Here is a 23,819-nt window from a genome sequence, read left to right on the forward strand (position 1 = left end):
AATCGCAGATTTTGCGTTTTAACATAGGACTTGCACGAACTTTTTCAAACTTTACAAAGGTAGATCGAAAGATAATGCAAAAATTTATCACCTGTCAAAATTTCAAGTGCTAAAGTGCGTTTTTCGATTTTTGGTGAATTTTTGAAAATCAAAATTTAGGACAAAAATAAGGGGAAAAAATCAAAATTTCACCAAATTGACCAAGAAAGCTGAAATTTGGGATATACCCTATTTTCGACATGCCAAATCGATTGGAAATGGTTTCAACCCGTTTTGAGCAGTTCTGGAGCTTCCAGAAAATTTTTTGAAACTCGACATTCCCACAAAATTTCATCAAGTTGGAGTTGTTAAGCTAAAATTTATTCTAAAAACTAATTTCAATACGCTACGAAGTACTGCAGGTGAATTTCAAGTCGTTTTTGATCCTCCAGTGACTTTTTGAAAATTCCTGAAGCCTCCAGCAGATTTTTGAAACATTAAATTTTCACAAAATTTCATCAAATAGAGATGTAAAGAAAGCTGAAATTTACTGTACACTCCAATTTTAAGACCCTCTGAAAACGACTTCGGGTGGATTTCAAGTCATTTTAGAGCCTCCAACGACTTTTTTGAACATTACTGGAGCCTCCAGTAGATTTTTGAAATTGGAAATTTCCCCAAAATTTTTTCAAACCAAGATGGACAGTCGAAATTCATTCTGCAAACTAATTTCAATACGCTACGAAGTTGACTGCTGGTGAATTTCAAGCCGTTTTGGAGCCTCCAGCAACTTTTTGAAAGGTTGTATGACGTTTTTTTGGAAAATTTAAATTTTCTAAAAGTAGTTGGAAGCTTTAAAACCATTTGAAACCACCATGTAGTCTGCGAAGTAAATTTCAGCGTGCCAACTCCATTTGATAAATTGATGTTGGGGAAATTTCAAGTTTCAAAAATTTACTGGAGGCTCCAGTAATTTTCAAAAAAGTCGCTGGAGGCCCTAAAATGACTTGAACTCACCTGAAGTCGTCTCCAGAGGGTGTTAAAATTGGAGTGTAGAGTAAATTTCAGCTTTCCATCTCCATTTGATGAAATTTTGTGAAAATTCAAAATTTCAAAAATCTGCTGGAGGCTTCAGAAATTTTCAAAAAGTAACTGGAGGATCCAAAACGACTTGAAATTCACCTGCAGTACTTCGTAGCGTATTGAAATTAGTTTTTAGAATAAATTTTAGCTTTACAACTCCAATTTGATGGAATTTTGTGGGAATGTCGAGTTTCAAAAATTTGCTGGAGGCTCCAGAACTGCTCAAAACGGGTTGAAACCGTTTCCAATCGATTTGGCATGTCGAAAATAGGGTATATCCCAAATTTCAGCTTTCTTGGCCAATTTGGTGAAATTTTGATTTTTTCCCTTATTTTTGTCCTAAATTTGATTTTCAAAAATTCACCAAAAATCGAAAAACGCACTTTAGCACTTGAAATTTTGACAGGTGATGAATTTTTGCATTATCTTTCGATCTACCTTTTTTAAAGTTTGAAAAAGTTCGTGCAAGTCCTATGTTAAAACGCAAAATCTGCGATTTCGGCTGACCTGTCAATCAAAATGGCCGCCATTTTGTAAGTAAGGCCAACTTTTTTTTGGCAACTTTGCTTTAAAATGTTCCTTAGGATGTCCCCTTTAAGAAAAAAGTTGTCCCGGTGGATCGGCGGGGGGGGGGGGGCGGGGTGCAATTACTCCTATTGTCATATGCCGGACTATAGCAGTTCAAAATGGTGTTAAAGTTGATAAAATTCCTTCAGGTATGATCTGTTAAAAAAAGAACTACCTAGATACCAAAAATACTAACATCAAAATTTTTATTATGAATTACAAATACCTACATTATACATAACATCATAGTGAGATTTTGAAAATGCATACTTACATAAGTAGGTACAGGTACATGTAATATTTAATCTTCTAACAAAGTTACTAATAAAGTTTTTGGAACAAGTTCTGTCATGCTATATTAGCCTAAGGCATCAGCATTAGCTTAGAGATGCACAAATAATACGGATAACACAGCAAATAAAATAAAAAATAAAAAAAATAATATGATGCCATAGGTACTTCTTTTAACATTGAAGCCAATACGGTTGCCAATCCATCGCAAAAATTTTCTACAAAGCTGCTGGTCCCTAATTGCTCTTCTTTCAGTTTTTTTTCTTCTTCTTTTTATTCTTCTTCTTCTAGCACGAAGTTCAATAGGGTCGCCAATCCACTGCAAAAACTTTCTACGAAACTGCTCGTCGTATTTCTGTACGGGTTCTAACGCCTTGTCAATCTCAGGATCATTTAATAAACTCAATTTAAAAGATATCATTTCTTCCTCTGCACCGAAGAAGTACCAGTCCAGAAATCTCTCCAAGTTATTGAGATAAGCGACTTGGGAACCAATTCTTCCTAAATACTCACAAATGATATTCTTAATTGGTATACAACGTTTAACTCGTAGAAACATTTCTTCTTCATTTTCAAAGCACCGCGAAAAAATATGGGTGAACATTTCATAATTACGCACATACGAAACCCATTGTTTAATCCTTGTTGTTTGGAGTATTTTAGCTAATCGGTGTTTCAGTACTTGCAGACGTTCATGTACAAACTCCTGCTCGGTAAGTTTGCTCAATTCAGACAAACTACCGTACCATTCATACGGTTCACTGTTGGCGGAAAATGATGAAAAGTACGATTCTTTCATTTTCAACACCGTAGAAACATTTTCTTGGAGAATTTTGTTGATGAATTCGCTCAATTTTAGAAAATCAGATATATCATTGCCATTTAAGAGATAATGAGTTTGGTATTCTCTTTTATTGGCTGCAATCAATGGCTCGATGAATTTTTCCAGAGTATCTTTTAAAGGAATATTCAAGTTTTGAATGGAATGCAACAATCTTCTATTCAATTCATCGTAATCTTCTACAGTGTATAAAATTTTACAAAAATAAGAGTGAATTGTACATTTAATCCGTTCATTTTTGAATTCCACTTTACCATGGAAATTTGGCAAGCATAACTCGAATATTTCATGCACCACGTTGAAATCAAAAAAATAAATAAATGAGGGGTTACCTTTGAGAATAAGATTTTTTCGAAAATCCACGCTTTTCAAAGATAAAAATTTCAGTAGAAACTCGAAACAACTGGGTTCGAGTTTTTTCTGGTAATACAAGATGCGACGAACCAGAGTTTCTTCTAATTGGGTCTGTCTCGCTGCATAATTCTTCTGCTGATCGCTGGCCGTATTCCAAATTTCCAATAAAACACTCATTTTGTACTCTTGACGAAGGATAGGATTAATGTCCTGTCTGTTAAATATGCTCCCCAACAACTTGACAAATTGCTCATTAGATATCGTATTTTTACACCGCATCCATGCCATTATTGCCCACTCGGGCATTTCTATTTCTTTGATAAAAACTAATATCACAGCAACTGGTTGACGGAGCAGTAAATTTGTTAATTGATCATGAGACATCTCGTAAAACCAGCTATCATTCCAGAAAGAATTCTCGAATGTACGTAATCTGTCACTTATAAAGGATACTCGATGTTCAGCACTCAAACCATTCCAGAAATAATCAAACGCTTCCCGGTGGTTCTTATTTTTATATATCATATTTTCTCCATCGCGATAATCATATGAACGAAGGAATGAGACTGGTGTAATTGTGTGTAATTCGTTCTTCAGGTAGCAAATCCAGTAAAACAATAACGGATCAATATCCTGATTTACTTTTCGGATAAAGTTTTTCATAGGACGGCGATTCAGATGGAAGATTTTGATTTCATTTTCCAGGCAGAAATTGCTCACGATGACGAACTTCTGCACCTTAGTCAACACGTCCGAATGTAGCATTTTGATAGCGGTGCTTTTATAATTGATTCTACCTTCTGGACACCATACGAAATACTTCCAATCAACTTGAGCGATTCTATGCTCCTCCAAGTTTTCTGATAATAATTCGTATTTGAAGAATATAGTGCAACTAAGTGTTTCTTCACGAACTTTCTTTAAATATTTTTTCAAGATTTTTTTCATAAATCGAGGCATCGTCAAAGTTTTTATCAGTTCATCGCAATCCATTAGTTCTAGTTTATTATTCCACAAATAATCAGAATACCTATATTGTTCGTAGTAACGTCGGCGACTTGCAGTCCTACTGTATCCATACCACACTGCGATGGCTATTTGATTGTACGCCATCTCTTGTAAGCTTGGCAATCGGGGATGGAGCACAAAATCATCCGACGATGTTTCATTTTGAACTTGCAAATCGTGCATTCTTCTGGAATCCATTGTGGCTGATCTAAAAATTGAGATTGGTAGGTTAGTTGTATGATCAACAAAAATAATACTGCAGCAATATTTGCAAGATCCACTAAAATGTTCTGACAAGGGAACCTCCTGAGGTGTCACACTCCGATTTGAACGGGACCGCGATTTTTGGAAAGAGCATAGTCTAAAACCCCCAAAACCAAATTTTCAGCTGCCCAAGTTCATTTTTCGATTTTTGGCGAATTTTTGAAAACTCAAAATTTAGCCCAGTCAAATAGCGGGAAAAAATGGGTGAACCCGGACATAATTGGGATCAAAGGTTTTTTTTTGCGAATATTGTCTAGGATGGTGTAGTGAACAACATACTAAAAGCCCCCGCCCCTACCCCTAGAACTAATCCCCCCACAGTGGATCAAAGCCCCCCAAAATCCGTTTTTTGTTTTTTGTCAAAAAATTACTTTTGAGTAAAATGAGCACTGATTATTTAATCTCTCCTCAAATACCTATCAAATGAGCTATCAACCAACTCCCTAGCCCCAAGGGGGGCGCTACGACCCCTCAAAGTGATGTGATTTCAATAAGTTTACATTTCATGACTTTGGGACTTGAAACCTGTTCTAATCGATCAAATAAAGTCAAAATTGGGGAATGAGATTATTTTTGGACCTAAAGTCGACCCCTAGGGTGGGGGAGGATCAAATTCAAAAATTACGGTAAGGTCATTTTTTGGGAGGGCCATAATATGGTCCCAAATGAATGAAAATGATCCAAAATCATATCATTGGTCAGTACTCCCATTGTGATTAACATATCCAAATTTCAGCTTCCTAGGTCATCCCCACTTCCTTTAAGGAGGAAAAAACCGAAAATAGGGGTAAAATGAGAGGTTTTCCACCTTAATTCCGCCTTAAATGGAGTGGGAATGATCTCGTGTAAGGAGGGAAATATGCCTAAGGGTGACTAGTATTAGAGTAGTATGATGTACCCTAATCTACGAGCGACGCTGGCATCGCCGCAGTCTGTTTTATCGTATTCAGGCGGTCAGTTATTACGTGTTTTTTATTATTAATCGTGGATCTTCCAAAGTTAATGTGTTATAATTTAAGTCTTTATTGTTTAAGCGTTTTAAGAGGTATTTTCCTCATATTATTTGTGTCAAAGTTTCTTATTATTTTATTGTGTTTTGTATGTGTAATTGCCGATAAGGCATTAATATAATTTACGTATACAAGTGTGCTTTAATAGTTCATTGTGTCGTTACTTGTAACTATCTATCATCATTGGGGTAAGTGCCCTTCGGGCGTGAATATCTTATTACTCAAACATACCTTACGGGTAAGCATCGGCTCATTATAACACTAGGAAGCTGAAATTTGGATATGTTAATCACAATGGGAGTACTGACCAATGATATGATTTTGGACCATTTTCATTCATTTGGGACCATATTATGGCCCTCCCAAAAAATGACCTTACCGTAATTTTCGAATTTGATCCTTCCCCACCCTAGGGGTCGACTTTAGGTCCGAAAATAATCTCATTCCCCAATTTTGACTTTATTTGATCGATTAGAACAGGTTTCAAGTCCCAAAGTCATGAAATGTAAACTTATTGAAATCACATCACTTTGAGGGGTCGTAGCGCTCCCCTTGGGGCTAGGGAGTTGGTTGATAGCTCATTTGATAGGTATTTGAGGAGAGATTAAATAATCAGTGCTCATTTTACTCAAAAGTAATTTTTTGACAAAAAACAAAAAACGGATTTTGGGGGGCTTTGATCCACTGTGGGGGGATTAGTTCTAGGGGTAGGGGCGGGGGCTTTTAGTATGTTATTCACTGCACCATCTTAGACAATATTCGCAAAAAAAACCTTTGATCCCAATTATGTCCGGGTCAAATCGTAATTTGACTGGGCTAATTGACTGATCTTGGGAATTTATTCTTTTTTTCAAAAAGTACGTACTTGATCAATAAAAATGGTCAAAATAGGTCCCAAAACTAATAATAATTACTCAAATCCAAATTTCACCATTTCCAGCCATTCTGGAGCCTCCTGCGCGATTTTTCAATTTCTCCAGAATTTTGAATTTGCTGTAGAAGGCGTGAATATGAAGTTGCTGGGCAGCTAAAAGTCGAGTTGTATAGAAAAATACACGAACCGAACAGCAGGTTGATAAAATAAATCAGGATTTTATCAACCATTAATGTGTACTCTCTGGTTGATCCGTAAAACCTGTGTACGGCTCCTTTTTCATCCTTTCATTCATGCTAGCTATCCTGTACGAGTCGTGTGTAATAGTAGAAGGTGTGCATCAAAGAGAGCAGCACCTCCCTGACTACACTCGACCAGTTTAACGAGTTTATCCACATTTGTGCCAATTTTGAGAGTGACACCTCAAAAGTGGCTTTTTGACCAGGTACCCTCCAAATTTCACAATTTCCAGACGTTCTGGAGCCTCCAGCGCGATTTTTCAATTTCTCCAGAATTTTGAATTTGCTCCAGAAGGCGTGAATACACAGTTTGGCAGCTCACTCGACCTGTTTAACGAGTTTATCCACATTTGAGCCGATTTCAGAGGGATACCTCAAGAGTGGTTTTTTAGTCTGTGACTCTCGCTCCAAAACAGCTGGAAATGGTAGAATTTTTGCTCCGGGGGCTTTAGTTTTTGAAGAAATACAGGGATTCACGCAAATTTCAAAAATTTCTTCACAAACGGTTATCTTTTGATTTTTTGGATTTCTTAATTTTGAAAAAAGCTGGGCAAAAAAGCTGGGCAAAAAACCACTCTTGAGGTGACATTCCCAAAATAGGCTCAAATGTAGATAAACTCATTAAACAGGTCGAGTATAATACACAACTCGATTTTTAGCTGCCCAACTTCATATTCACGCCTTCTGGGGCAAATTCAAAATTCTGGAGAAATCGAAAAATCGCGCTGGAGGCTCTAGAATGGCTGGAAATTGTGAAATTTGGATTTGGGGGGTTAGTTTTGAGCAAAATACAGCGATTCGCGTGAATTTCAAAAATTTCCACACAAACGGGAAACTTTTGGTTTTTCAGATTTTTTAATTTTGAAAAAAGCTGGTCAAAAAGCCACTTTTGATATGTCGCTCCCAAAATCGGCTCAAATGTAGATAAACTCGTTAAACAGGTCGAGTGTAATATTAATATACAACTCGATTTTTAGCTGCCCAACTTCATATTCACGCCTTCTGGAGCAAATTCAAAATTCTGGAGAAATTGAAAAATCCCGCTGGAGGCTCCAGAACGGCTGGAAATGATGAAATTTGGATTTGGGTAATTAATATTAGTTTTGGGACTTATTTTGCCCATTTTTACGGATCAGGTACGTACTTTTTTAAAAAAAGCATAAATCGCCATAAACAGTCAACTTTGAGTTTTTAGAAATTCGCCAAAAATTGAAAAATGAACTTGGGCAGCTGAAAATTTGGTTTTGGGGGTTTTAGACTATGCTCTTTCCAAAAATCGCGGTCCCGTTCAAATCGGAGTGTGACACCTCCAAAGGTTCCCTTGTAAGCTGAAATTTTGGGGAAGTAATTTTTCTAGGTTTTTCTGAATGCAGACAAGTCCAGAAAATGGACGTTTCAAACTCTTTTAAATTAGGGGGGGGGGGGGTCAGATGTCAACTAAATCACAAATTTTCAAGTCAATTTAGTTTAAATTTTTCATTTTTGCCTATTTTTAATCAAATTTGATCTTCAAAAATTGAAAATGCACTTCATTACTCACCTTGAATTTTCGTTTGGTGACCCTTAAAAAAAATTCTACCATCAAAGTAAGTATTTCTTACTGCCAAAAATCGCACAAAGTAACGCCTTTCGTTGACTCTGAAAATTGTCGTTTTTTTTTGCTGGAAAATGTCGAAAAAATTCTAATTTTTTTGTCAAGAACTGCCGAAAAATCTCGTTTCTTTATAAAATAATTGTGAAAAAATCTCGCTTTCTTGACAAAAATGTCACTAAATTCCAAAAAAGTCCTGTTTTTTGCAAAAAATTAAAAAAAATTGAAAAGTCTTTCTGTTTGAAAATCAAATTAATGTGCCCAAATTTTTGAAAATGAAGCCGAAATTTTTTGACACAACACAATGACTAAAAAAAGAATGTTTATAAGGGTTTGGATGTGTTTGGATGCATCTCAGATGCATTCGAGGTAAAACACGAATGCTAGCGACGACTACATTTCAGATGCATGTACTAATTCAAATGTTTTCGAAAAGAACAATAGATCTGGCTATCTGCCATACGCTAAAATCAATGCCGTGTAGGTATTTGATTTGGCCATGCTCATTAAATTTCTGAAGTTGATGTTTTATTCATGAAAATTTTTGAAAAATTGCGAAGCAGAATTAAAATCTGTCCGAGCAAGGCTGTGGCAAAAGTTTGGAAAAATTGATGATTCGAAAAGTAAAAAAACTGATGCAGAAAGTTGATTTCCACAGCTTTAACATTTAAAAATTTTAACAATACTTAGTTTTCAGAAAATTATAATATTTTCAAAACTAGGAATGAAGGCCTCAGCAAAGCTAGAGCATTATTCTAATTTTTTCCATAAATTTGTTGTTCAAAAATTCACCAAAAATTGAAAAATGTACTTCTTCATCTAAAATTTTGGCTGCTGATAAATTGTTTCATGCCCTTTCGATCAAGGGACATTTGTCCAGTTCAAAAAATTTTGTGCGATTTCTAATTCAGTTGGTTAGTTTTAGACAAAATACAGCAATTCGTGCAAATTTCAAAAGTTTTACTACAAACAAAATTTTTTTGTTTTATTGAATTTTTTCCTTTACAAATATGTTTGTCAAAAAATGCATGAGCCGTTCACCTGGAAATCTTTTTATTAAAATAACTTGCAATGTTATAGGTAGGTACTCTAATGGATTGGGATTCATCTCCAGCTGATTTGAGCTTGTAATATTTCCAGAAGTTTTGTTTCAAAAAAAAAAAACTCAAATCTGCTGCTTCTATAACAATGGCTACGGTTTGTTATTTCGCTATTTTTTTCTCAGAAAGTTGAAAAATTTCATATCAGAGACAAATTGGGGAAGACCGTAAGATAGAAACTTTGTTTATTCAATTGGTTCTGATTAGTGACATTTCTCAACGACTTCACAGCTTTCCACTACATGGAACGAAAAAGTTAAATTTTGTTTGATTTCTTTTTACTACGAATCAGTGAATTGAGGCCAAATCCATTATAAACGATGCTAATACGAGTACTTCATCTTTTTCGCATTTTCAGCTGATCTTGAAAATATCAATACTTATAAAACGTGCTACATACTTAGATATATTAAATAGAGATAGCATGGTAATACTTACTTTCAGGACTGCATTATATGTTATTTTGATAAGTCACAATTAATTCACCTCAATCGCAACGTTTTGGTCACTTATCAATAAAAATAACAACACCGAAACTGGTTACATGCACAAGATATAAGTTATCAGAAGAATGTGGTGTTTATCAATATTTTAATTTCACCACCAAAACACCTTTTTTTTTCTGACGCTAAAACGTGTGAACTTTCGTATTTTCACAACATTGTAACACTGGACGTTAACTTATTTACAAGATGTGTTCAAGGCTACAAAGGTTGCTTAAGCGAACCAAGCGAACTGTAGATTTGTCCCAGCAAACCGGTCTTCTATCCCTCTTTGTCCTACACTCGCGTTTTCTCCCTTTCTACCTGCATTTTATCGTTCCTATATCGCTTTCTCTCTTTCACTCCACTCCCTTCACCCCCGAATATCACTCGATTCCACCCCTAGTCATCCCTGTATCGTCCGCGGCTCTCAGCACAAGCTCACTCACACCTAGTTTTTAACAGTGGGTAGCAGTAGTATTATATAGGGTGACTGGGGAGAGGTGGTACAAACTTCAGATTTGGATACAACCAGGTACGATCAACTTTCAGAAAAAAGGTTATGTGAAGGCGTGGTCTATCTTCAAATTTGAAGGGACAAAATGCAATTTTGGCAAATTGAAAGGGCTACAAATGATTTCCAATTTCAAAAAATCGCGATGAAAAAAATAAATACTACTACGTCGAAAAAATAAACAAATTTTGTTATGATATCACAGTTTTTCTTACGTACTCTAAAATTTAAGAAGTTCTTAGTAGCTCGAAAATTGTAAATTTAATCCAGTAATTTACCAAAAATTACCAATGCCTAAAAATTAGCAATTCTTTGCCCACAAATTATTGCTAACAATTTACCAAAAAATTGCCAGTAATTTGAACCAAAAAAAAAAAAAAAAAAATGCCAGTAATTTATGTTGAAAAGAAATTATTGAATGTACGAGTAGGTAGGTGATTTTCATTAAGAATTATAAATTACCAGTAGGTAATTTTATGAGAAATTACAGAATATTCACCAACAGTTACCAGTGATTCACAAAATATTACCACAAAACTAAAAATTACATACAATTTACAAGAAATGGTCAGATAATGTAACGAGAACGCTTTTTCAATCCTAAAAGTCTCACGTACTGTTGAGAATTCATCAAATTTCTTCCAAGCTCTCAAAACGTAAGATGATTGTAAAATCGAATAATGGTAGGTACTCGAAATATTGGAAATTGATCTAATTTATTCATCAAAATTCAACGAACAGCAGCAGCAAAAATGCCAAACTATAACTCATCAGTTGGAAAAATTCACAAAAATTGTTAAAAATCAAGAAAATCGAGCAAAATGTCGCCAAAAAATATGTTGAAAATGATATGAAAATTGATTATAAGTAAAAGTTAAGAACATCAAAAGATGATGATACGTTGAAAAATTTGGATTAAAATTTAATAAAATTATACAAAATAACACATTGAAAAAAAAACAAAACAAAAATTCAGCAAAATTTTGCTAACATTGCTGCAGAAATTTATTGAAATTTACTACTTATACTTATAAAAGAATCACGTTCAAAACTACCTAGATATACCAAATACTGACATTGAGATTTCTATTACGAATTAGGTACTTACAAATACATTGTACATAAATCATGTCTTCTAACAAAGTTATGAAGCTTTTGGAACAAGTTTGTCATTGTAGATTATACTTACTTTATAAATAAGCCTAAGGCATGATGCATTAGCTTAGAGATGAACCAATACCTATTACGGATAAAACAGCAAATAAAAAAGAAAAGAAACGATATGTGCTGCCATAAGTACTACTTTTAGCATGGAGTTCAATAGGGTGGCCAATCCACTGCAAAAATTCTCTACGAGACCACTTGTTGTATTTCTGTACGAAGTCTAATGCATTATTAATCTCAGGATCATTCATTAAACCTAATTTAAAAGATACAATTTCTTCCTCTACACCGAAGAAATACCACTCCAGAAATCTCTGTAATTTTTTGAAGGACGCGATTCGGAGACCAATTCTTTTTAAAAATTCAGGAATAATATTGTTAATTGGTATGCGACGTTTAACTTGCAGAAACATTTCTTCGTCATTTTCAAAGCACCACGAAAAAAGATGGGTGAACATATCATAATCATAATCATACCAAATCCATTCTTTAAAGCTTGTTGTTTGGAGTATTTTAGCTAATCGGTGTTTCAATTCTTGCAGATGTTCATGTACAAACTCCTGCTCAATTAGTTTACTCAATTCATTCAAACTACCATACTGTCCATATGGATCACTGTTGGCGGAGGTCGATTCTTTCATTTTCAACACTGAAGACACGTTTTCTTGCAGAATTTTGGCGACGAATTTACTCAATCTCGCCAAATCAGAGATATGATGAGATTGGTATTCTCTTTTATTGGCTATAGCCAATGACTCGATGAAGTTTTTTAGAGTACCTTTTGAAGAAATATTCGAGTTTTGAATGGAACTCAACAATCGTCTATTCAATTCATCGTAATCTTCAACGGTGTATAAAATTTTACAAAAATAAGGACGAATTATGTATTTAATCCGTTCAGTTTTGAATTCCACCTTACCTTGGAAATTTGGCAAGCATAACTCAAATATTTTATGTACCACGTTGAAATCAAAATAAAATATAAATGAGGGGTCACCTTCGAGAATAAGTTTTTTTTCTGAAATCCACGCTTTTCAGAGATAAAAATTTCAGTAGAAACTTGAAAAAACTGGGTGTTATTTTTTTCCGGTAATACAAGATGGCATCAACCAGACTTTCTTCTAAACATGCCTGTCTCGCTGCATAATTCTTCTGGTGATCGTTGGCCGTATTCCATATTTCCAATAAAACACTCATTTTGTACTCCAGGTGAAGGGTGGGATTTTTGTCAAATTTGTCGAGCAGGCTGTGCAACAACGTGACAAATTGCTCATCAGATATCCAATTTTTGCACCGCTTCCAAGCCATAATTGCCCAATCAGGCATTTCCATTTTTTTGATAAAAAGTAATATCACCCGAACTGGTTGATGGAACAGTAAATTTGTTAATTGATCATGAGACATCTTGTAAAACAGGCAACCATGCCAGTGAGAAATCCCGAATGTACGTAATCTGTCACTCATGAAGGATACTTGATCTTCAGCACTCAAACCATTCCAGAAATAATCAAACGCTTCGTAATGGTTCTTATTTTTATATATCAAATGTAATCTTTCATGATGGTCAGATAGACGAAGGAAGAATGGTGTAGTTCTGTGTAATGTTTCCTTCAGGTAGCAGATCCAGTAAAACAATAACGGATCACAGTCTCTGTGTACTTTCGGGATAAAGGTTTTCATAACACTGTGATTCAGATCGAACATTTTGATCTCATCTTCCAGGCATAAATTGCTCATGATGGCGAACTTCTGCACCTGAGTCAACACGCCCGTATGTAGCATTTTGATGGCAGTGCTTTTATAATTGATTCGACCATCTGGACGCCACACAAAATACTCCCAATCAACTTGACGGATTCGATGTGCCTCCAAGTTTTCCGATAATAATTGGTATTTGAAGAATCTATTGCAAATAATTGTTTCTTCACGAACTCTCTTTAAATGTTTTCTCAAGATTTCCTTCATAAATGTAGGCATTGCCAATGCTCTTATCAGTTTATGGCAATCCATTAGTTCTGGTTTATCAATCGAGTCCAGAAGATGAAACTGTCCATAGTCTCGTTGGCGTGGAGTTGAACAATATCTATACCACACTGCAATGGCTATTTGGTTGTACGCCATCTGTTGTAAGCTTGGCAATCTGGGATGGAGCACAAACTTGTCCGACCGTATTTCATTTTGAACTTGCGAATCGTATATTCCTCTAGGGTCCATTATGGATGATCTGAAATTGAGATTGGTGGGTTAGTTGCATGATTAATTGATTAACAACGATACAGGCAAGAAATCCTGAATGAAACTGTTAGGTCATTCCATGTCAATTCGACCAAAAAGTGGAAGGGGGGTCGGCGATTTTTTTGAAATTTTTCCTGTGGGTAGACCTTTTGAAGGGATGATCAATGGCGCAAATCGCAGCCCTGTAGTCCTTTTTTAAAGGCTGCTAGGGGGTGTCAAAGTTCTCAGCGAACTTAAAATTTCATCCATTTTAGCAGTGGATTACTCGATAACCGAGATACCTACCAAAATGGAACTTTTTTCAATAGTTAGGGGTTTTGAAAGCCTTTTTGGTGATATCATGAAAATCAGTGTTGCTACTTTTTTCCGTTCGAAAAATTAGCTCGAAAAGTTTCAAAACGTAGTTTTCATATCGTTCCGACTTCCGAAAATTCTGAAAAAAATGTATTATGGACAACTTTTTATGCTGAGCAACATACGAAATTAGGAAGGCATTAGACATTAGTTCGTATAAAGTCAATTTAAAAAAATTGAAAGTTTACGAGAAACTGCTATTTTTTTATATAAAACATGAAAAGGAGTTTTGATAGGTGAAGTTGACTCATTTGACACCTATTTTTACGCATCTGTTGAAAAGTTGAAAAAACCTTTTCACTCAAGAAATGAACTCATCACAAAATAATCAAAATTCAAAAAAATTCAATTTTCAATTCCAAATATCAAAAAAAGTTTAAATTTATTCAGTTGTCTTGCTTATTTTGACCTCTTTCTGACGTATTTTTTTTTTAAGTTGATAAAAATTACACTCATCACTGCAAGAAAATTAAAATTCGTTTATTATTTCTTCAATTCACTCAGAATTTTGATTTTTTTCTGATGAGTTCATTTCATCGATTGAAAGGGGTTTACAACTTTTTCAACGGGTACGTAAAAATAATGGTCAAATGAGTCAACTTCACCAATCAAAACTTTTTTTTGTGTTTTATATCGAAAAATCGCATTTTCTTCGAAAACTTTTAATTTTTTAAAATCGATTTTACGACAAGTTACCATCTTAATTTTCTAGTATGCCGTTCAGCATGAACAGTTGTCCATAATATATTTTTTTCAGAGTTTTTGAGAGTCGGAACGATATGAAAACTACGTTGTGAAACGTTTTGAGCTAATTTTCTGTACGAAAAAAAGTGGCAACACTGATTTTTATGATATCACCAAAAAGCCTTTCAAACCCCCCAACTATGGGAAAATGTTTCATTTTGGTAGGTATCGCGGTTATCGAGTAATCCACTGCTGAAATGGATGATATTTCAAGTTTACTGAAAACTTTGACACCCCCTAGCAGCCTTTCAAAAAGGAATAGAGGGCTACGATTTGCGCAATTGATCATCTGTTCGGAAGTTCTTTCCACAGAAAAAATTTTAAAACAATCGCCGACCCCCCCCCCCCTTCATTATCACTTTTTGGTCTAATTGACGTGAAATGACCCATATTCTACACATAAACTAATTTCAACACATGCACTATATTAAGTTGAAGCTGCTAGGGTGGATTTCAAGTCGTTTTGGAGCCTCCAGCGACTTTTTGGAAATGACTAGAGCCTCCAGCAAATTTTCAGTGCTTGAAATTTCCATAAAATTTACAATGTAAACCGAATTTAATCTTTTTAGAAAAACTTCTTTTACCGACTTTTCGGAGAAAAGTGGAGTATTGTATTTGTTGCGATAGTGGAAGTTGGGTCGGGGAGTGACTTTTCTTTGTGTTTCGAGGGTCTGGGATCACGATAGGCTCATTCCCAAAATTTCAGGTTTCCTTATAAATAAGGTTTTACCGACTTTTCGGAGAAAAGTGGAGTATTGTATTTGTTGCGATAGTGGAAGTTGGGTTGGGGAGTGACTTTTCTTTGCGTTTCGAGGGTCTGGGATCACGATAGGCTCATTCCCAAAATTTCAGGTTTCCTTATATAAGGTTTATATACTTATATATATATATATATTTGCTTGCGACCAGACATGTCAACTATGCTTGGCATATATGCAGAAAAGTGAACAAAATTTTAAAATTGGTATAATTTCTGTTCTAAATCACTTATTAAAATTTTATTTGCAGATTCAGTCTAATATTAAAAAAATCTATGTTTTGAAAAAAGTAATCAGATTTTTAGCCTAAATTTTGAAGAAAATTTTTAAAAATGGGGTCTAAGTAATTTGAATTTTGAGAAAGTTAAGACACCAAAAGAAAGCTTAAACAGCATAAAAATTTTTGATGTTTTTAAATTTTCCATAGGCCAATAAAATACTGAAAAATTTCAAGTCAAATTTGTTGTCGTGTACACTCAGGATCGATGTATTTGCATACATCTCTACCAGCACATCACATTCTACTCACTACAAATTGACTGTAGACCCTGCGTTCGTCCTCGCGCCTCGATTTCTAAGCCATGCGCCCTCTGGTGGAAGTTTCTGAAAACTCATAGTTGACTTGTATAGTAAAATTAACCCATGACTTGTCAACTATAGTTGACAAGTTGGTCAGTCCACTTGTATAGTAAAATTAACCCATTCAATAGTTGACATGTCTGGATACTAATACCTATATATATGTTCACGACAGCACACTTATGAACCCATGTATGGGTTAATCTTGCATAAGAAGTGAACCAGTAGGTTTACCAGCCTGGCTCACTTCGTAAAGGCTAAAGTTACATAACAAGTGAGCCACCTGTTTCAAACTAGTTTTGTCAAAGTTAGCTGCGCGCACCAAATGTTTCTCAGAGATGTTCGCTAGATGTAGTACTAACATGAGGCCTATAGAATAGGAAGTACTGGTCGGCATACCCAAAGCCCTGTTGAAATTGGGTATGCACGATGATAAATTTGACTAATGATTTTTCTGCATTTTATTGCTCTATGGGAATACTGTTGATACCAAAAATTTTGATGTGGTTCAGACTTTTTGACAACCAAGCAATTTTCACAAAATTCAATATAGTTCAAAAAATTTTTAAATTTTTTTGAAAAAATTTTCTCCAAAAATTTTTTATTCTGTTTCTTGATACAGATAAATTATATATTTCAATGACTGTGCAATTAGAATTTCGATTAGTTAATTAGAACAGAAATTGAAAATGATTTTAAAAATTTTGAAATTTTGAAAAATTGGCTCATAAGCCTACCGCGATGCCTATATATATATAGCCACATACAGGCAAACTCATAACGTTTTGTATAAACAGCAATCTCAAGACCCCTCTATAACTTCGTTGCTGTGCATGCGCTCGACGCGTCACCCCATAGGCCTGATAGTACTCGATGTTAGGCCGCGTTATATTCGTTTACTTGATTTTTGGGTGACCTATGGAGAGTATCTCATTGCCGAAACATCAATTTTTCAGAAAAGCTTTTTTTTAAAAGTCCCATACGTCTCTGTTTTTCGCAAATAGCTTTTTAACAAAGCATCCCAGAGAAAAATAACCAGCTTTGAGCAGAAAGAAAATTTTATTCTCTACAATTTCCTTCATTGCATTTTTTTCCTAGGATGCATACTTTTCCCGTAAAATCAATGTTTAGACTGAAAAACACGAAAATTCGGACCTGTATAATCAACTCTAAATTAAAATTGAGCAGTCAAAAATTTATTTTAGACGATTTTTGACCACGCCATGTGAAAGAGGACATCTTCAACCACTAAAATCACCAAAAAGAACGTAAAAAACGTAAAAAATGAGTCTTGGCAATAAACACCTTTTCCTCATATCCTCATACCTATTAATTAGGCTATGTACTCATTTGAAAATTGAGTCAAAAGAGAAAGTGTATAAACAGCAATCTCACGTCCCTGCTCAAACTTTGCCAGTAGACTCCCCACACCTTGTAGATTCATATGGCTCCTCATCGAAAAGTCACGTCCTAAAAAGGTTACGAGTTTGTCAAAACGTTATGAGTTTGCTGGTTAATCAAGAAAAAAGTTACGAGTTTACCCCCTAGAATATTTATATATATATATACAATTTTTTTTTTGAATTTTTGATTTAATTCGAAAGCTACGAACTTTTGGATCGAAGTGAATATGCGAAATTGTAGAGATCGTAGAGGCCTACTTAGATTTCAAGTTTCATCAAAATCGGTTCAGCCGTTTTCTAGGTAATGAATTTTGAAAAATTTCGAAAAAAAATTTTGTCGCTCGATAAACTTGGAAGCTGCGTTCTTTTGGAACTTGATGATGATGCCAAAATGTTCGGCTAGTAGCCTAGTTGTGACATTTAAAATTTGATCAAAATTGGTTCAACCGTTGCTGAGAAATTAAATTTTTAAAAAATTTTGTGCAAAGTCACCCCCCGAAAATTTGAAAAAGCTCAATTTTGTTTTCGATTACGTAAGAAAGCTACGAACTTTTGGATCATGGTGCAAGTGCGAAATCATAGGAATGGTGATGGACTTGTGATACTTCAAGTTTCAGAAAAATTGGTTCAGTCGTTACTCAAGGTAATGATTTTTAAGTGAAAAATGTCGAAAAAAAATTTTGTCGCTCGATAAACTTGGAAGCTTTGAACTTTTGAAACACGATGATGGTGACAAATTGTCCGGCTAGTATCCAAGGGCTGACATTTTGAGTTTCATCAAAATCGGTTCAAAGGTTCCTGAGAAATAAATTTTTAAATGAATTTTTAAGTGAAAAATGTCGAAAAAAATTTTTGTCGCTCGATAAACTTGGAAGCTTTGAACTTTTAAAACACGATGATGGTGACAAATTGTCCGGCTAGTATCCAAGGGCTGACATTTTGAGTTTCATCAAAATCGGTTCAACCGTTCCTGAGAAATAATTTTTTTAAAAGTTCAATTTTAAATGAATTCGTGTGCCAAGTCTTTACTTAAATATTTAAGTACTCGTATGTGATGAGGTGAATTTACACATAAAATTTAATTTCTCAGCAACGGCTGAATCGATTTTGATCAAATTTGAAATTTCAGAACTACACTACTTAGCGGAGATTTCGCCATCATCATCAAGTTCCAAAAGTTCAAAGCTTCCGAGTTTATCGAGCGACAAAAATTTTTTTCGACATTTTTCACTTAAAAATTCATTTAAAAATTTATTTCTCAGGAACCTTTGAACCGATTTTGATGAAACTCAAAATGTCAGCCCTTGGATACTAGCCGGACAATTTGTCACCATCATCGTGTTTCAAAAGTTCAAAGCTTCCAAGTTTATCGAGCGACAAAATTTTTTTTCGACATTTTTCACTTAAAAATCATTACCTTGAGTAACGACTGAACCAATTTTTCTGAAACTTGAAGTATCACAAGTCCATCACCATTCCTATGATTTCGCACTTGCACCATGATCCAAAAGTTCGTAGCTTTCTTACGTAATCGAAAACAAAATTTTCAAAAGCTCAAAGCTTTCAAATTTGTCGAGCGACAAATTTTTTTTTCAGAATTTTTCAAAACTCATTACCTAGGAAATGGCTGAACTGATTTCGATGAAACTTGAAATCTCACTAGGTTTGCTCGATTCCTATTAAGTATACGACCCTCAATTTTTTGTGAATCATTCGTGAACGAATCTTTAATTTATGAATAAATTCGTTCGCGAATGAGTCACTAATACGAATCAATTCGTTCGCGAATGATTCATTGAAAATTGAGTAAATGAATCAATTCGTTCGCGAACGATTCACTTGTACGAATCGATTCGTTCGCGAACTATTCACTTGTACGAATCGATTCGTTCGCGAACGATTCACTTGTACGAATCGATTCGTTCGCAAACGATTCACTTGTACGAATCAATTCGTTCGCGAACGATTCACTTGTATGATTCGATTCGTTCGCGAACGATTCACTTGTACGAATCGATTCGTTCGCGAACGATTCATTTATACGAATCGATTCATTCACGAACGAGTCACTTGTACAAATCGATTCGTTCACGAACAAGTCACTTATACGAATCAGTTCGTTTGCGAATCACTGTTTAAATAAAAGTGGATCAATTCGTTCGTAAACGATATTTATTTTACGAAAAGTCGGTCTTCTCACGCTTAATGCGTGAGATTTTTTTTTATTTTCAAAGCACCATGAAAAATCAAACCCATTGTTCAACGCCTGTTGTTTGGAGTTTTTTTTTAGCTAATCGGTGTTTCAACGGGTACATTTCCCCGTACCCCCCCATTTTGGGACGGGTGGTAAAAAGCACCTAGAAGGATAGTGCTAGGTTAGTGCTGGATAGTGCACGTATCGCCGACGTTAGTGCATGCCCCCTTCACCCCCATTTTTTAAAAAATATGTGGGGGGTACAGGGAAACGTGGTACCCCCCCCCCCCATTCACGGAAGGGGGTTAAAAACCACCTAGAAGGATAGTGCTAGGTTAGTGCTGGATAGTGCACGCATTCCCGACGTTAGTGCACGCCCCCTTCTACCCAATTTTTTAAAAAATTTGTGGGTGGGTACAGGGAAATGCTGAACCCCCCCCCCCATTCGTGGAAGGGGGTTAAAAACCACCTAGAAGGATAGTGCTAGGTTAGTGCTGGATAGTGCACACATCCCCAACGTTAGTGCACACTCTCTTCACCCCCGTTTTTAAAAAAAATTGGGGGGGGGTACGGAGAAATGATTTACAAAAAAGGGGGTAACGTTGTTAAAAGGGTTAAAACCCACATAGTTCGATTCAGATTCGTTAGTGCTGGTTAGTGCACACACTTATACAATTATTCCCCCTGCCCCTCCCCCCATCAATATTAAATAAATAATTTTACACCCTATGGTCCAGTAAAATTAGCATCGAATAGGGAAAATCGAAGTGGCAAGCTGATTTTCGGTATATTGGACCATTTTGATGTTCTGAAAACAAATCGGAGGAGTCCTCCCTCCCCGCCACTGCACCGGGTGAGCTTCTCCCCAAATTGTGGATCTTATCCCCCCCCCCCAAATCGGTGTTTGACCAAAATCTCGAATAATACATGTTGACTCTAGCGCAAAAATGGTTTTAAAAAATGTTGTTCTACTTGTACGTTAAATTTCCCATCAAATGAGCAATTGATCAATTTTCTAGTCCCAAGGGGGGGGGGGTGTACCTACCGCGCTTCGAACATAAGTGGGTTTGGAATAGCTTCATAACGTTGATAGTTAATATTGATCGTAATACGAGTATTTTTAATCATTCAAAAATGGCATGGTGATTGAATAATCATCAATCATCATTAAATCGATTATTTTGTTGTTTTACAAGGTGAATTATTTGACTCCTGTTACGAGGTGTATTTTTTAGTGTTTCAATGACTTTTCAATCCCTCCCCATCCCTTTTGACCTGCGAAAGCGGATTTTCGTAAACTTTTTCGCAAAGTGTGATTTTGTGTCTTCGCTGATGACTCTCTCCTCCCCTCCCACTTCCTCAAATTTTTCTAAAAGTCCCTATTCTGTAACATTAAACTATAAATTCCCTCTAGGTACCTTTTTTAAAGCCCGAGCAAAGCGAGGGCAAAAGCTTTTGAAAAAAATAAGAATTTTGAGGATAGATTGCCTGGTGGTTTAGTCGGTAGGTAAATCAACGATTTTGCCGGCAAATTCCAAATTTCCACAGATCATCAAAAGTGGTCAATTTTAAATTTTCAAAAATCAGAAAATCAGTATCAAACGCGTTACTGACGACATGCCTGCTTGGTTCACAAAAATTTACAGAGAAATCGCAAAAATTAGGGCCTGAAGGATCCATTTTCCTAATCTTGATTTACTACTATGCATTAAAAATTCATAGCTCAAAAGGAGCCTCTTTTCACTAGAGGGCGCATTATCCACCCAGAGAACTTATTTCTTTTGGGGCTCACTTGAGCGTATAGAATCAGCAAACTCTGTTCAACACATAGGCAAGTACTCAACGAATAAAATATGTAGGTATGTACGTAGATGCACATAAATGAATAATGTTGTGTTGTTGTATTAATTATGGTACTGTACACACTCATTGTGTTGTGGTTATTTCTTTTTTTTGCTCTAAATAGATTTTTTGTCTACCAAACTTTAACTTGAGGGGCCTCAAATTCTACTGGGGCCCCAAAATTGCAAGGGCCCCTATTGCAGCCGCAATAGCGCAATACCTACGTGGGCGCCACTGTGGGGGACTCCTCCGATTTGTTTTCAGAACATCAAAATGGTCCAATATACCGAAAATCAGCTTGCCACTTCGATTTTCCCTATTCGATGCTAATTTTACTGGACCATAGGGTGTAAAATTATTTATTTAATATTGATGGGGGGAGGGGGAGGGGGAATAATTGTATAAGTGTGTGCACTAACCAGCACTAACGAATCTGAATCGAACTATGTGGGTTTTAACCCTTTTAACAACGTTTATCCCCTTTTTTGTAAATCATTTCTCCGTACCCCCCCCACAATTTTTTTTAAAAACGGGGGTGAAGAGAGTGTGCACTAACGTTGGGGATGCGTGCACTATCCAGCACTAACCTAGCACTATCCTTCTAGGTGGTTTTTAACCCCCTTCCACGAATGGGGGGGTTCAGCATTTCCCTGTACCCACCCACAAATTTTTTAAAAAATTGGGTAGAAGGGGGCGTGCACTAACGTCGGGAATGCGTGCACTATCCAGCACTAACCTAGCACTATCCTTCTAGCTGGTTTTTAACCCCCTTCCGTGAATGGGGGGGTACCGCGTTTCCCTGTACCCCCACATATTTTTTAAAAAATGGGGGTGAAGGGGGCATGCACTAACGTCGGCGATACGTGCACTATCCAGCACTATCCTAGCACTATCCTTCTAGGTGCTTTTTACCACCCGTCCCAAAATGGGGGGGTACGGGGAAATGTACCCTGTTTGGACTCGTATAAAATCGATGGACAAAAATATGTTTCTCATCGGCTGTGAAGGCCCAAAAAGTAACTGAAACGTTCAGCATTCACAAGTTTCAATGGCCTGCTGTAGGCTTGAGAACTACTCAAAACGATTTGAAACCGTTCGCGATCGTTTTGCGGGGCCTAAAATAGAGTAGGTACCTATATCCCAAATTCTAGCTTTCTGGGTCAATTTGTAAAAATTTTGATTTCCATTCTCATTTTTTCCATAAATTTGGTGTTTGAAAATTCACCGAATTTGTAAATTGAGGCCAAACCCATTATAATCGATGCTAATACGAGTACTTCATCTTTTTCGCATTTTCAGCTGATCTTGAAAATATCAATTTTATAAAACGTGCTACATAAGTATACTCGTAGATATATTAAATAGAGATAGTATGGTAATACGTCTTACTTTCAGGACTGCATTAAATACCTATTATTTTGGTAAGTCACGATTAATTCACTTCAATCGCAATTTTTTGATCATTTATCAATAAAAATAACAACACCGAAACTGGTTACATGCACAAGTTGACAGAAGAAAGTGGTGTTTATCAATATTTTAATTTCACCACCAAAACACCTTTTTTTCTGACGCTAAAATGTGAACTTTCGTGTTCTCACAACATGTGACACTAGACGTTAACCTATGTATGTTATTAGTAAGTACATAAATGTACAAGACTGCAAACGCTGCTCAAGCGAACGATGCGAACTGTGTCGATCTGTCCCAGCAAACCGGTCTTCTATCCCTCTCTATCCTACACTCGCGTTTTCTCTCTTTCTACCTGCACTTCATCATACCTAAACCGCTTTCTCTCTTTCACTCCACTCCCTTCACCCTCGAATACCACAAGATTCCACCAATATTCATCCCTGTATCGTCCGCGACTCACACATGCTCACTCACCTCTAGTTTTTACAGTTAGTTAGTGGATAGCAGTAGTATCATACAATACAGGGTGTCCGGGGAGAGGTGGTACAAACTTCAGATTTGGATACAACCAGGTACGACTAACCTTCAGAAAAAAGGTTATGTATGAAGGCGTAGTCTATCTTCAAAAATACATTTTCAAAATCTAAGAGCCAAAATCCAATTCTGGCAAATTGAAGGGCTAACAAAATATGATTTTCAATTTCAAAAAAATCACGATAAAAAAATGAATACTAGCTACCTCGAAAAGTAAACAAATTTTGTTATGATATCACTTTTTTCTTACCTACTCTAAAATTTGACTTGTAGCTCGAAAATTGTAAAATTTAATCCAGTAATTTACCAAAAACACCAATTCCAAAAAATTAGCAATTCTTTACCTATAAACCTACAAAAATTATTGCCAGCAATTTACCAAAAGCCAAAAATTGCCTGTAG

General features: G+C 35.8%; 2 protein-coding genes across 2 annotated transcripts; both read right to left on the reverse strand.

The window, feature by feature from the left end:
- Positions 1-1,855: 1,855 nt before the first annotated feature.
- Positions 1,856-9,865, reverse strand: LOC135845352 (uncharacterized). The gene is made up of 2 exons (XM_065363843.1): positions 9,640-9,865; positions 1,856-4,331 (listed from the first exon to the last, which is right to left on the reverse strand). The coding sequence occupies exon 2, from the start codon at positions 4,319-4,321 to the stop codon at positions 2,012-2,014; it is 2,310 nt and encodes a 769-aa protein (XP_065219915.1). The 5' UTR covers positions 4,322-4,331; positions 9,640-9,865; the 3' UTR covers positions 1,856-2,011.
- A 930-nt stretch (positions 9,866-10,795) lies between these two features.
- On the reverse strand, positions 10,796-23,108 carry LOC135844007 (uncharacterized). Its single transcript, XM_065362077.1, has 2 exons — positions 22,860-23,108; positions 10,796-13,585 (listed from the first exon to the last, which is right to left on the reverse strand). The coding sequence occupies exon 2, from the start codon at positions 13,573-13,575 to the stop codon at positions 12,355-12,357; it is 1,221 nt and encodes a 406-aa protein (XP_065218149.1). The 5' UTR covers positions 13,576-13,585; positions 22,860-23,108; the 3' UTR covers positions 10,796-12,354.
- Positions 23,109-23,819: the final 711 nt, after the last annotated feature.

The sequence above is a fragment of the Planococcus citri genome, chromosome 4 (genome assembly GCF_950023065.1).
Source record: "Planococcus citri chromosome 4, ihPlaCitr1.1, whole genome shotgun sequence".
Lineage (NCBI taxonomy): Eukaryota > Metazoa > Arthropoda > Insecta > Hemiptera > Pseudococcidae > Planococcus > Planococcus citri.